Source organism: Poecilia reticulata, chromosome 4 (genome assembly GCF_904066995.2).
Source record: "Poecilia reticulata chromosome 4, P_reticulata-male-v2, whole genome shotgun sequence".
Lineage (NCBI taxonomy): Eukaryota > Metazoa > Chordata > Actinopteri > Cyprinodontiformes > Poeciliidae > Poecilia > Poecilia reticulata.
The window spans coordinates 3,381,861-3,395,536 of NC_088833.1; the positions used below are offsets into that span (position 1 = coordinate 3,381,861).

The 13,676-nt window shown below is 42.3% G+C and overlaps 1 protein-coding gene across 14 annotated transcripts in view; it reads left to right on the top strand.

Moving 5' to 3' along the window:
• LOC145551394 (uncharacterized) overlaps positions 1-13,676 on the top strand; it is a 200,076-nt gene that overhangs the window by 137,521 nt on the left and 48,879 nt on the right. For 5 of the 14 annotated variants that reach the window (XR_014087200.1, XR_014087202.1, XR_014087201.1 and 2 more), the window contains one exon: positions 13,020-13,294. The exons of 3 other annotated variants lie outside the window; for them this stretch is intronic. Coding sequence is in view for 6 of the 11 variants with exons in the window: in XM_081606014.1 (XP_081462140.1) it covers positions 13,020-13,294 (275 nt within the window). In the remaining 5 variants the exon portion in view is untranslated. Of the gene's footprint in view, positions 1-8,396; positions 13,358-13,676 lie in introns of all 14 variants that reach the window. 6 more of the 14 variants (XR_014087203.1, XR_014087204.1, XM_081606010.1 and 3 more) reach the window with 3 other exon arrangements.

Genomic DNA, 13,676 nt, shown 5'->3' on the forward strand with positions numbered 1-13,676 from the left:
AAAGTAACGTTTTTATTTGTAATTTAGAACCGTAATAAAAGAAAAGCACTTGAATTGCGCTAGCAAAATCAAACATTTATTTTCAGCTCCATAGTCCAACATGAATCATTTTATTTTAGGTGTTAGGATGCAGTTAGTCAGCGCGGGGTGCAGGGTTGCTCACCGTCAAATCGCATTCAGCTCAGCCGCAGACCGAGACCTGCATTCATGTAGCGTAATTATCGAAATCATGTTCAAAACAAAAGTTTTGCGACTCACCCTGAGAAACTTTCCACTGGTATCTCCAGGCTTTCGCATTTTCAACACAATCCTTTGGTAAGCTAACTGTAGCGTCGCACTTTGAGCTCACAAACGGTTGTTTACATGCAGTACCTCATGAACCACTAGGGGCCGCCTGCGGACCACCGGTGGTCCGGGCACCACAGTTTGAGAAAGACGGACGTTTCGGGTTAACTTTGTGTTTCAAACTGTTCTGGGAGAGGATGCTGCGGTCGGCTCTCAGCCCTCCGTTCACCTTTCACGCCGTTCAGCAGAGCGAGTTTGGCACACAGAGGTAAAGTTGGACAAACAGGCCGGGTTTGTTTTCCCGTGGGCTGAAACACAGTCAGACTCTTTTAAACGCTGGTTGTGAAATTCAACAGGCCTTGTTTAAGGAGGAGGACGACCGGTGTGTGTCAGTGTGTTCAGGGATCATTAAGCGGCGTCTCGCTCTCACCGCCGTTTCCTGAACGCACACATTGTCAGAGACGTGCCAAGTTTCTCGGCTGTAAGATCAACACTGAGCTCACCAGGGTTTGATCTGCAGCTCAGCCTAGTTTATCTTTGCTCCAAGTCTGGATGTTTGTTTTTTACCATTTTATTCCAAAATGCTAAAAACGGAGGTAGTCTGGTGACGTCTTTTCTTTTTTATCAATCCTGCTCTAATCTCTTATTAGAAAACAAAGTTTACTTGAGTAAACTGCTAAGAAAATAGAAAAAAAAATACCAAAAAATTCCACTATTTCAAGAAAAAGGTTTAAATAATATGAGAATAAAGTCACATTACAAAAATAGACAAAATATTACGAGAATAATGCCGTAGTATTTGTACAACTTTGTTCTTGTAGTTTCATGACTTCTCAAAATAGTTTTTACTTCTTCTTAGTTTTGTCCTAATACTTCATCATACATGAGAACAAAATCTACATTTAAAACTCTAAATGTGAAAATATTTAGATTTTTTGATCTCCATGCGGAGTAATGAAAACCCTTTTCTACAAAAATATATCTTGGCATAAATATTAAATTGTGCTTTTCATTTGTTTTTGTCTCTAGACTTTGACGATGTTTTCACTCCTGATTTTCCAGTAGATTTGGTTCAATTTGGGATCAAAGTTGCAACATTTGTTACATTTTCAGCTGCTGTGATTGTCATCCTGCACTGAGTCAAACAAACCAAACCATTTGAAAAACCTGTTCCTCTCCTGGCCTGTGGGGGGCGCTGCATCGAGAACAGCTGAAGGAATCAACTCAGGAGACACTGAAGAAATTGATGTTGCAAATTCCTTCTTCACAATATGGAATGGCGTCAGATTTTAGTGGTTGGAGGATTTATTTTCTGTCTTTCAAAGACTCGTAGCCGTTTCTCCTGCTAGCGCTAGGCTAACCCGTTTGTTTTGGTTGTATTTACCCAGAATGCCCTGCACTGTAGTCCACTTCCTGCTTTTGGAGCGGTCTCAGGTCTGCATATGCATTCGAATCGCAGCCGAGGTCACTTCAACCAAACTGAAACTTAGGTTTTCAGGCGGACCGGAGTTTGATTAGGATTCACGCTTCCCCAAGCGGACCGGACTTTCTAGACAAACGGACTGGAGTTTGATCGGAGCGGACCAAACAGGGCTGGTGTGAACGCTCCCTTAGGGTCACTCATTTGGCTTTTCTAGAAAATTGCGATTGCTTTCTTCCTCCCTCACCACAACATCGATGTTTTGAGAGAATTTAAAACTATATTGTTAAGATTTAAAGCGGCCGAAATGGGTTTCCTCCTCCGCAGGGTGGCTGGGCTCTCCCTTAGAGATAGGGTGAGAAGCTCGGTCATCCGGGAGGGACTCAGAGTAGAGCCGCTGCTCCTCCACGTCGAGAGGAGCCAGTTGAGGCTCGGGCATCTGGTAAGGATGCCTCCTGGACGCCTCCCTGGTGAGGTGTTCCGGGCACGTCCCACCGGGAGGAGGCCTCGGGGAAGACCCAGGACACGCTGGAGGGACTATGTCTCTCGGCTGGCCTGGGAACGCCTTGGGATTCCCCCGGAGGAGCTGGAAGAAGTGGCTGGGGAGGGAAGTCTGGGCCTCCCTTCTGAAGCTGCTGCCACCGCGACCCGACCCCGGATAAGCGGAAGAAAATGGATGGATGGATGGATGTTAAGATTTAAACAACATTTTTTTAAAAAGCTGAAAATGTAACTGTTTGTTCCTCCATTTTGGTTCCAGTGCATGTAAAGGCCAGGGGAATGTCCTGCTATGTAACCAAAACAGAGCCAGTTCCTCAGCAACCAAGGTCTGACCGTCAAGCTCATCCACAAACCTGGATAAACATGAAAACTCTCCCTGTCCCTCCTGCTCCGCACCAATCAGATCGCAGGCTCAGTCCCCGTTAGAAGCCGAGCCAACATACTCTCAGTGTGGACCTCTGCAATCTGTGTGTGCTTCTGCCAAGCTGAAACCTTCCTGGATGTCCTGTTGCCTTGGAGCCTCTCAGCCCTGGTGACCAAGGCTTATATTCTCAACACACACAGACCAGTGAGCGTCGGTCAGCGTGTGGCTCAGGCAGCATCCATAAGAAAGAAAAGCTTTTTTTTTTTTCTGCTTAAAGAGCTTATTGGGAACCAAGAGGAGAGTGCAGCAGTTTGAAATGTGAGGAACCAATAATGAGGCAACCTGAACATCAGCTTTGACTAAACGTCTGATTTAAGATTCAGCCTCTCCAGCATTAACTGTTTTCAAGACGAGGAAAAGTACCTTTTATTTTTTTACCTGCGTTTCCACCTTCAGTGCCAAATCATTGATTGACGTTGGAATGTAACATCATGTGTGCAACGCCAAAGTTTTACAGAGTTGAACCCTGATACATTGGTGGAGCTGTTGTCAGTCGGTTGCTACGGCAACGTGTCTGAGTAGCACCGCGACGGTTCAGAAAGAAAAATAAATCACAAAGCATAGAGTTAGACTGAATAGATCCACACACTCTCACTAACACCTGACATAGAGGTTGTTTTTTTTTTCAATATCAGGACCGATACAGATACAGATATTGATATCGGATTGATGTATCTCTAATTCCAATCAATCAATCAAGGTTTATTTCTGTAGCACATTTCAGGCGGTTCAAGATGCTTTACATCATAAAAACATCCATCCATCCATCCATCCATCCATTTTCTTGCACCCTTTTTCCCTCAGTGGGGTCGGGAGGGTTGCTGGTTCATCTCCAGCCAACGTTTCAGGTGAGAGGCGGGGTCACCTGGACAGGTCGCCAGTCTGTCACAGGGCAACACAGAGACACACAGGACACACAACCATGCACACACACTCACACCTAGGGACAATTTAGACAGACCAATTAACCTGACAGTCATGTTTTTGGACTGTGGGAGGAAACCGGAGTACCTGGAGAAAACCCACCATGCACAGGGAGAACATGGAGACTCCATGCAGAAAGACCCCAGGCCGGGAATCAAACCCAGAACCTTCTTGCTGCAAGGCAACAGCTCTACCAACTGCGCCACTGTGCAGCCACTCATAAAAACATAAAACTACTAATTTATAGAGAAAACACAAGGCAGTGAACAACGTGACAGACATATTGTGATATAATGTTGGTAATATTTCATTTGTTACGGTTCATAAGTAACTCTAACCAGGTGGTTTAAAGGAGCTCAGTGTTTCGGCTGTTTCGCAGTTTTCTGGACGTTTGCTCCAGATCTTTGGTGCGTAGAAGCTGAATGCTGCCTTCTCCATGTTTGGTTCTGGTTCTGGATGCAGAGCAGAACCAGAACCAAAGACCTGAGCAACCATAGGGTTGCTATGACAACAGCAGCAGGTCTTTAATGTGTTGTGGGTCTAAACCGTTCAGTGATTCATAAACTAACAGTTAAAGTTTATTCTTTGAGTTTGTGGGGCTGTGATTCGGTTTAAAGAATAAATAATAGTTCTTATGGTCATTTTTATCGTTATCACAATAGAACCACGACATATTGTGATAAAACTTCAAGTCCATGTCGCCCACCATGAGTTTGCAGCTATGAAAGAATTTAAATATTTTAGAAATTTGAAATTGTTGCAGCTCAAAAGTAATTGGTTCTTTATGAGCCATATTTAGTAAATGTTTACGTTTGGTCTGGATTGAAGATGGAGATGGTAGCTACACTTATTAATTTTATACATTAATGCACTTTTTCCAACTTCAAAGCTACTTAGTGGATTTAGTTCATGCTTGTTTCTGTGGCAACCAGGACATTTATAATTAAATGTAGTCCATATCCTCAGTTGCATATGAAAACAGGTGTGTATACGCAGGCCTGTCCATGTGTGTGTGTGTGTGTGTGTTGGTGTGCAGGGGTGTGTGAAGGTATCATCACGGCTCGGTAGCAGCTAGCTAGCGGCTAAATGACTCTCCACACTTCATTAACGGTGATGAGGTGAGCTGCTCATCTCTTCATTGTTAGCTAGCGCTAAGCTGCAGTAATCCCAAACAAAGGGCCGGGGCTTGGCGGCAGCCGCCGTGGATTAGACCGCTTTCTAGAAACATCCGAGAGGGATCCATTCTCATTCAAATGGGCTTGTAAACAAAACCAGCAGCGGCTGCAGGAGAGATGAGTGTATGATGGAGGAAGTGTGACATATCCTATATGTGTACATGTGTAATATAGCTGCGTGTGTATCTGTGTGTGCAGAGGAATGTGTTTGCTTATTGGGACGAAGCAACGCATGTGTGCAGGAGAGGCTTGGAAATGGATAGTTACGTTTTCAGATCAGATGTAAAATATGCGCAACTTGAGAATGACTTAAAAAAATTATAATTCAGCATCACACTGCAAAATTGCAATATCTTACCAAGTACTTTTGGTTTAGTTTCCAAGTGCAAATATCTTAGTAGACTTGAATTAAGACAAAACTAAGTTACAAGCAACTTTTTAGTGTCAGACTCAGTTTCATTCTGGGTCATATAAAAAGTCTGAATGTTCTTAAAGGGCCGGTTGTGCCAGAATATATTGACAAACTAAACTTTTAAAATATCAATAAATAGCTGTTCCTCCAGCATTTTGTCATTGCTTTAGTGTTTTTTTGGGTGCGAGTTAGATAAGTTTGCAAGGAATTTTTACAATATTTATTCTAATGTGTGATGTTAAATGTGACTTTTTGTTACACGCCGTATCAGACCTTAACTTAACAAGTCACTTAAACGGTAAATGTTTGGCCAAAACACTTAAATGTTTTGGCCAATTTTGGGAAAATTTGCAGTCTAGAGGGCCACATAAAAAGCTACGGCGAGCCAGATTTGGCCCCCAGGCCTCGAGTTTGACACCTGGATACAGGAGTTTGTTTTAAGTCAATAATTCTTGAACATTTATAAAATGTACTAGTTTCACTTCTCTTTATTTTATAACACAGAAAATATTTTATTGGTATAAGTGCAAAAACCTTCCAGGAGAACTAATACTTTATCAATATTCATCTCTACACTCTAAAAAGAAAACGTTGAACCAACTTAATTGAATTGCTTCTATGGGTAACAAGCAATTCAATTAAGTTTATCCAACTTAAAATTTATTAAGTTTAACCAATTCAATATATTCTAATCATCCAACTCAATTTGTTAATTTTTTAAACAAATTTATTAAGATTTAAATAACAGATTTAAGGCAGTGACGTCACATTAGAGTCACATTCACACACCGATATCCATATGTGGCAGGAGGAAGCTGGAATTGAACCTACAACCTTCCGATCACAGGACGACCACTCTACCCACAGAGCCACAGTCACTTCCTGGGGAATCTGTCCCTGGTAGCTGGAGTCAGACGTGGGATACAAATATTGAACTTAATTATTTCAAGTAAAGTCAAAGCAAAAAGATCCTTTAAGGAAAAGATTAGTAACTTTTAAATTATTTAGAGGACACTGTAAAAAGAGTTTTCCAAAATATTTAGTTTGGAACTACTTAAGTTTGAGTTGACTTTCTATATAATTAAGACAAAGAGATTTTAAATGTTTAATAGAAGAAAATAAATGATTTGAGTAAGAGTGACTTAAATCTGTTATCTTAAACATACTTAATAAATTTGTTAAATAAAATTAACAAATTGAGTTGGATGATTAGAATATATTGAATTGGTTAAACTTAAATTAAGTTGGATAAACTTAATTGAATTGCTTGTTACCTATGGAAGCAATTCAATTAAGTTGATTCAACTATTTAGTGTAAGTTTTGAGTTAAATGAACACAAAAAAGTAAGTTGGCATAGAAAAAGCAAAAGAATTAAGTAAAATTAATGTAAATAAGCCATAAGATGAACTTAAGCCCACAAAACACTTTTTAGAGTGTATAAATGAATATTACCGACTCAAAACAAACACTCCTGTGTTGGTGAAAGGTAACTTGCACAATTCACATTTTACTGAGGTATTTGTGCTTGAAACTAAGCAAAAATGCTTTAAGATTTTGTTTTTGCAGCGTATAAAGTTTCCCAGAGCTGTGAAGGTTTAAGGCGCCGTCCTTCCTTCTGGTGCTGATTCCTGTAAAAGTTGCAGTTCAGTTCACAGTTCAATGCATCAACCATAAAGCTAGCTAAATCCTGTCACTGTTACTGCTGAATATAAACCTACATTTAAAATATACAAACAACAATAAATAAACAAACGCTCAGCCTGGCGGGGGGGGGAGGTAAAACCTGGTGACCCGCCAGGCTGATGAAACTCTGAGGCTAAAATCCAGAGCAGAAAACTGCAGTTTCACGTTGTGAGTCTCTGGCAGACGCGCTGCACCACAGTGCGATCGACTCCTGCCTGTTTCACAGTGACGTGATGCTGAACTGATGCTGCTTCATCTCAGATGCCTGTAAAACAGATTAAACTGCGTTGCTTCATGTCGCCTCGGTAACTGACTGCACAGATGATGAGTTTCTCTTTGAGCCGACTGATAATCTGACTTCATTTCTCCTCAGAGAGATTTTCTTATTCGTCTAATCTGATCTCCGTTTCCTCGTCGTCCTGACAGACGATCAATAACAAATCCACAAACTCTTCTACGACTTGATCGTTATTAACTGTCCATCACATAAACTGGCTGTGCTTTTAAACAACCTTCATTAAGTGGATGCATGTCTGATGTGTTGTCATAAATATTCCCACCCATGTAATGATGAAGTATTTAAATATGTCAGGAGTTAAAAAACACTAAAAACCATCTGATCAATTTTAATTTGTTCAAGTTAGGAACCGTTTATAAAGCATGAAGACTAAAACTGACAGACGGCAGTTTAATTATCATCAGGATAATCTAAAGATGTGTAATTCTGTCTAATCTTTAATCTAATCCTGAAAGTTTAATGGTTCACACAACAAAATTACATTTAACTAAATATGTAAAAATTATTATTTGATTTCTGCATGTTAAAACAGTGATGTTTGTTTTATAGTGTCATAAAATATGGATCATGTGCATCTTCTACTTTCCTGCCTGTTGAAGCTGCAGGATGTAACTTTTACATGTTTTCACATAAAACTGCCACCATGTTCTGATAATCTGTGAAAATAATCCATCTCCTTCAATTAAAATGAATTGCAAATAAAATTAAATAACAGATTTAACACAAATATTATTTTTGCTGAGCTCATCTGTTCAATAATTTATCTGCAAAAAGGGGCTTTGAGTTGAAAATGCTGCTTGTTTTTGTCGGGTTTTTAAAATTAAAATCAGTTTAAATGTGAATAATTACTCACAGGTAACTGGAGTAACAGTTTGAATTGATAACATTCAGGAAACGTTGGAGTAAAACGTGAGCCTGAAAACGTGGCGACCCCCCAGAGTCCCTCCAGATCTGCTCAGGCTGTTTGTGGTTCATAATGAGATGCCAACAAAGTGTGTTGTTCAGCAAATATCTGGCAGCCGTGTCCGTGTATCTCCCCGCCGCCGCCGCCGCCGCCTGGGCAAACAACTGCTGGACTGACCGGCCGGATGCTCTCTGCTGGTGGTCAGCACTTTGGTATCTCCAGAGCTTTAATCCTCAACTTTGCGCTCTGTTTCCTGCACCTGTCTGACCGCAGCCATGTCCACGGCGAGGCTGAACAGAGCCGCTCAGATAATATGAAAATTTATGTCCACACTTGCATTTTAAAGGCTTTTTTTTCTTCCCTTTTCAGAAAAGTTTCCTGTCCACATGGAAAGTTGAAAGCTGTGTTGCATCATCTGGTGGAATGGGTCAGGCACAGAGGGGTGTTGGGTTTTCACAGGTCCTCGCCGTCTGACTGCAGGGCTGCATACGCACAGTTCAGTTCATGCGGAGGATCAGTTTCTGCCTCCGTCCTTTCAGACACGAAGAGCAGCTGCTTGTTTTCACACTCTTGTCATTTTCTGTCTGTCGTGTTTCAATAAAAAATATGTAATTTTGCTCATCAGCTGTCACACATCAGAGATCTGGTTTTGGAGAAATATCAAATTTAATGTTTTAAAATGAGCAATTTTGAAAATGTTTTTATTTCTCTGCTGCCAAGAGTTTAGAAATCTGTCCAACAGACGTCTTGGCTTTGTGGGAAGGTTTGCTTTGATTCGTTTTTGCACAAGTGAGGGGAAGCTCTGCTGGTGGTTTCACACAAGACTCTAAATCAGTGGAGTCCAAACGTTTTGTCCCAGGAGCCAAAACTGGAAAATTTAAAGTTTATTTGTGTTGCACATTTTAGCAACAAGGCAGTTAACACGAAAATAAAAATAAAAAACAGTTGAGAAACCAGTAACAGCCATCGAGAGCCGTCATTAAAATCAACATTACTCATCAAATATGACCAATTTTCTACTTATTGTGGTTCAGAGCAGCTCCAAACAGTTTTTAGCTTGGATTTAAAGGAACTCAGTGTTTCGGCTGTTTTGCAGTTTTCTGGAAGTTTGTTCCAGATTCGTGGTGCGCAGAAGCCGAATGCCGCTTCTCCTCGTTTGGTTCTGGTTCTGGATGCAGAGCCAGAACCAGAAGACCTGAGGGGTCTGGAGGGTTGCCATGACGACGACAGGTCTTTGATGTATTATGGTGCGAAGCTGTACAGTGATTTATAAACTGACAGTATTTTAAAGTTTATTCTCTCGCTGTAGAACCGGGTGATGAGCTCCGACCTCCTGGTTTTACTCAGAACTGCAGCAGCAGCATCTGGATCAGCTGGTTGATTTGTTTTAGTCAGAACTGCAGCAGCAGCATCTGGATCAGCTGGTTGATTTGTTTTAGTCAGAACTGCAGCAGCAGCATCTGGATCAGCTGGTTGATTTGTTTTAGTCAGAACTGCAGCAGCAGCATCTGGATCAGCTGGTTGATTTGTTTTAGTCAGACCTGCAGCAGCAGCATCTGGATCAGCTGGTTGATTTGTTTTAGTCAGAACTGCAGCAGCAGCAGCTTCTGGATCAGCTGGTTGATTTGTTTTAGTCAGACCTGCAGCAGCAGCAGCTTCTGGATCAGTTGGTTGATTTGTTTTAGTCAGAACTGCAGCAGCAGCAGCTTCTGGATCAGTTGGTTGATTTGTTTTAGTCAGACCTGCAGCAGCAGCATCTGGATCAGCTGGTTGATTTGTTTTAGTCAGAACTGCAGCAGCAGCATCTGGATCAGCTGGTTGATTTGTTTTAGTCAGAACTGCAGCAGCAGCAGCATCTGGATCAGCTGGTTGATTTGTTTTAGTCAGAACTGCAGCAGCAGCATCTGGATCAGCTGGTTGATTTGTTTTAGTCAGAACTGCAGCAGCAGCTTCTGGATCAGCTGGTTGATTTGTTTTAGTCAGAACTGCAGCAGCAGCAGCTTCTGGATCAGCTGGTTGATTTGTTTTAGTCAGAACTGCAGCAGCAGCAGCTTCTGGATCAGCTGGTTGATTTGTTTTAGTCAGACCTGTGAAGACGCTGCTGCTGTAATCAATGTGACTAAAGATAAACACCTGGAGGAGTTTTCTTCCTGGGACTTTAGTATTTAGTCTCTTGGAATAACTTTTGTTCTGCAAAACAGTTCAAGCTCATCAAAAGTCTGGACAAAAAAAATAGGTTTTTACTTTGACTAGGCCATCAGTACAGCTAATTGTGTTTTGATTTAAACCTGTGGATAGTTTTGGAGGATTTTAAACATTGTTACTTGGAATGTATCGTGACGATAAATGATAAATAACAAATGCCCCCAATGTACTTCTGACGGTAAAGTTGAACACAGGAAAGGTGAATTTGAGCAACACCAGGCGTGTTGACGGAGGGTCTGACCTCATGCAGACGTTTGGTGATGCCGAGAGGCTCGGCTGGACCCAACGCAGCCCAAACTGCATAACGATCTCTTCTCAAGGACCAGAGCATCAGCGCTAATGAATGGGCGGCTTTCTGTGTGTGTGTGGCAATGTTTGTGCGTGCGCCATGATTGACAGTTGGCTAGCCGTGTTTCCTTCAGCCAGGGCCTCCCTTTTCACCGAGTACTGTGTCAGTGTGTCTGCCGCACACACACACACACACACACACACACACACACACACACACACACATGCGCGCACTTTGCTTTTGCAGACATACAAAGGGAGAAAAGCCCGCTGTGGCTCCTCCATCAGGCAACGCTGCAGAAAAAACACAAACAGACGCTGAAAATGTGTCGGCTCTCATGCATATGGAGGCGTTAGCATGCATGTGTAATATGCATTTGTGTGAACGTGCAAAATCACATGTGAGTGTTTAGTGTGTGTGTGTGTGTGTGTGTGTGTAACAGGCATTAGCATTCAGTCATGGTTGTGGCCTTTCTAAAAGCTCCCATGGTGCAGCGGGCCTTTCTCTCCGTTTTGCCGGTTTTGGAACATGCGATCCCGTCGTTCTCCCTCCTCGGCTCAGAATTAAAATTCTGCGGCTGATTCAGATCGATCAGATAAATCTGAGTTATTTCTCTCACAGGGCTGATCTTCTCTCTCTCATCTGTTTTTGTTTTCTTCCTTTGGTTCAGTTTTTATTTAACTCCAAGCTGCTGCCATGCGCTCCCTCAGATGAACTTTGACCCTGGATGCTTGAAGGTGGATCCCATTCCTCCAAATAAAACCCAGCAGTGAACTGACTGTGTGGCGGTTTGGTGATTTTATTTTTGCTTAAACTCGTGTAGGCAGCAGTCATTTCACTTTTCTTTCTTTATTTTTTTTAAATGGAAGAGTTTAAAAATATTTAATTCTGCTTTTAGAAAAGTGTGGCTTGCATGATGAATATTTTGGAGAGTAAATAAATATTTAGTTTCTAAATGTCATTAATTAAAAACCTGCTGTAAGAAGAAACTGAAGAAGCTTCTGTGAAAGATGATTAAGTTATAAAAAAACATTTCTCCTTCACTGCAGGTGATGAAAACTTTATCAGGTGTCAAACTGGAGGCCTGGGGGCCAAAGCTGGCCCGCTGGTGCCTTTATGTGGCCCTCAGCTGTCTGCTTAAATCTTATTTTATAATCAAATCTAAACAGTTTTAATCTGCCTGCTGCCAAATAACATCAAAACAAAAAGATGTTCAGCAGTTCGTTTTAGGATATTGAATACAGAAGCAGCCATTTATTAATATTTTAAGTTTTTTTTATGGGTTTTGGGAACATTAAATAAATTGATACAACCCATAAACGGGGTTAACAGAAATGAGGGAATTCTGCCACTTTTTACACATTTGGATGTAATTTTTATTTATTGCTATTAGATCTTATATATATGTAGATGTTGGGTGGTTTTCTGTGGATCAGGGCTGATGTTCTGGTTTTAAAAAGGATTTCTCACTCCTCTGCTCCATTATTTGGGCCTTCATCCCCCCCTTCCTCCTCCTCCTCTTCCTCCTCTTCCTGCTATTCATCTCTCCTCATCCCTTCACCTGCTGCCCTCCAGCCTCCATCCGGTGACAGACAGCGTGTCCTCACCTTGTAACGATCACGGACATCCAATATGTTTGGCTCGGGATCATCCCCCTGCGCGCGCATTGTACATCCGTTAAATGCTTTATTGATCAGCTGCAGTTAATTACGGATCGCATCAAGCCGGAGGCCGCAGTTTGCGCCGTGCAGGTGCATCCGGGCCTCAGCAGGTTGCGCCAGTCAGACTCACCTCCATGCATTTCAGCGGAAGGGACCAAACCCTGCATTACTGTCTGTTTTAATCCAGAGCATAGCTGTAATGTATTCTGGATTAAAGCTCCGTGCACCTGACCCCCCCCCCCCCCCCACCCCCTCATCTCTACTAGTTTTTGCACAAAACGCAAAAAAAGTAAATAATAATATTAATAATAATAATATGTGAAACTTGCAGCAGCAGGCACCTCTTTTCTAGCTTGTTCCCCCCTTTTCATCCCGTGTCACTTTCTCTTTGACATTGTGCCGTTTACTTTGCAAAAAGAAAAAAAAGGAGCGAAAAAAAAAATCTTTATCAAATCCCCATTCTGAGGCTTTCAATAAGGCAGGCCATTACCTCACTGGCGCTTTTGTTCGGCCTATACAAGAGAGAACAAAATGGTTATTCAGGAGGACGCTTTAGATTTTTATTGTGGGCTCGCTATTCACAAAGAGCGCCGTTATTGTATTAAAAAGAACCATCTGTGGCAGAAACAATGGCTTCAAATTATCTGTGAATACCCAGTGAACAAAATATAAAGCTTTTTCCTGCTCATTATGTGGGCTAAGCTAGGGGGTGGAAGATAGGAGAGGCACAGACTTTGCTATAACTGACTTTTGTTGTTCTTGCTTGCATTCTTCTCCTTTTTAAATCGGCCCCCTTTTCACATTGTGCGTCGCCATAAACGGCTTTTCTTGTTGCAGAGACTCGCGGAGAGAAGACAAGCGGAGCTCCAGACAGAGAGCGGGGGCTGCGCGGCTCCGCTCGCCCAGCGAAGGCACCCCGGCGGTCGGATCCGGACCGCGCGGACTCCCGGGGGGCGACATGCGGGGCGGGACGCAGCCGGACCCGGAGCTGCTGCCGCCGGACTCATTTGGGCCGCGGCGACGGCTGAAGATTTCCGGGGAAGTTGAGCGAAACGGCGAGTTGTTTAATTTGTGCCAGTCAACGGGAGAGGAAGACGAGACCCGAAGTGGCAGTAAGTTGAAGTGCGATGGAGAGGAGAAGCTCCGAGCCGGAGGCTCTGCGTGTCAGTGTGCGTGTAAGTGTGTGTTGCAGCTGGTGTGTGTGTGTGTGTGTGTGTGTGTGTGTGTGTGTGTGTGTGTGTGTGTGTGTGTGTGTGTGTGTGTTAAGCATGCAGTGTTGTGGAATGACACCGCATGGCTTTATGAACTTGACTCTCAGATGTTTTTCGCTTTGGCCAGTTTAGAAAAATAACAAACATTATGGGGAATATTTTATACAACGACAGAATATTATTAAAGCGATTAATATTAAATAATTCACATTTTCACCGAACTGGACTCATTTGTGCAACTTTTTTTTCCATTTGATTGGATTTCGTTTAACTGTTTTTTAAT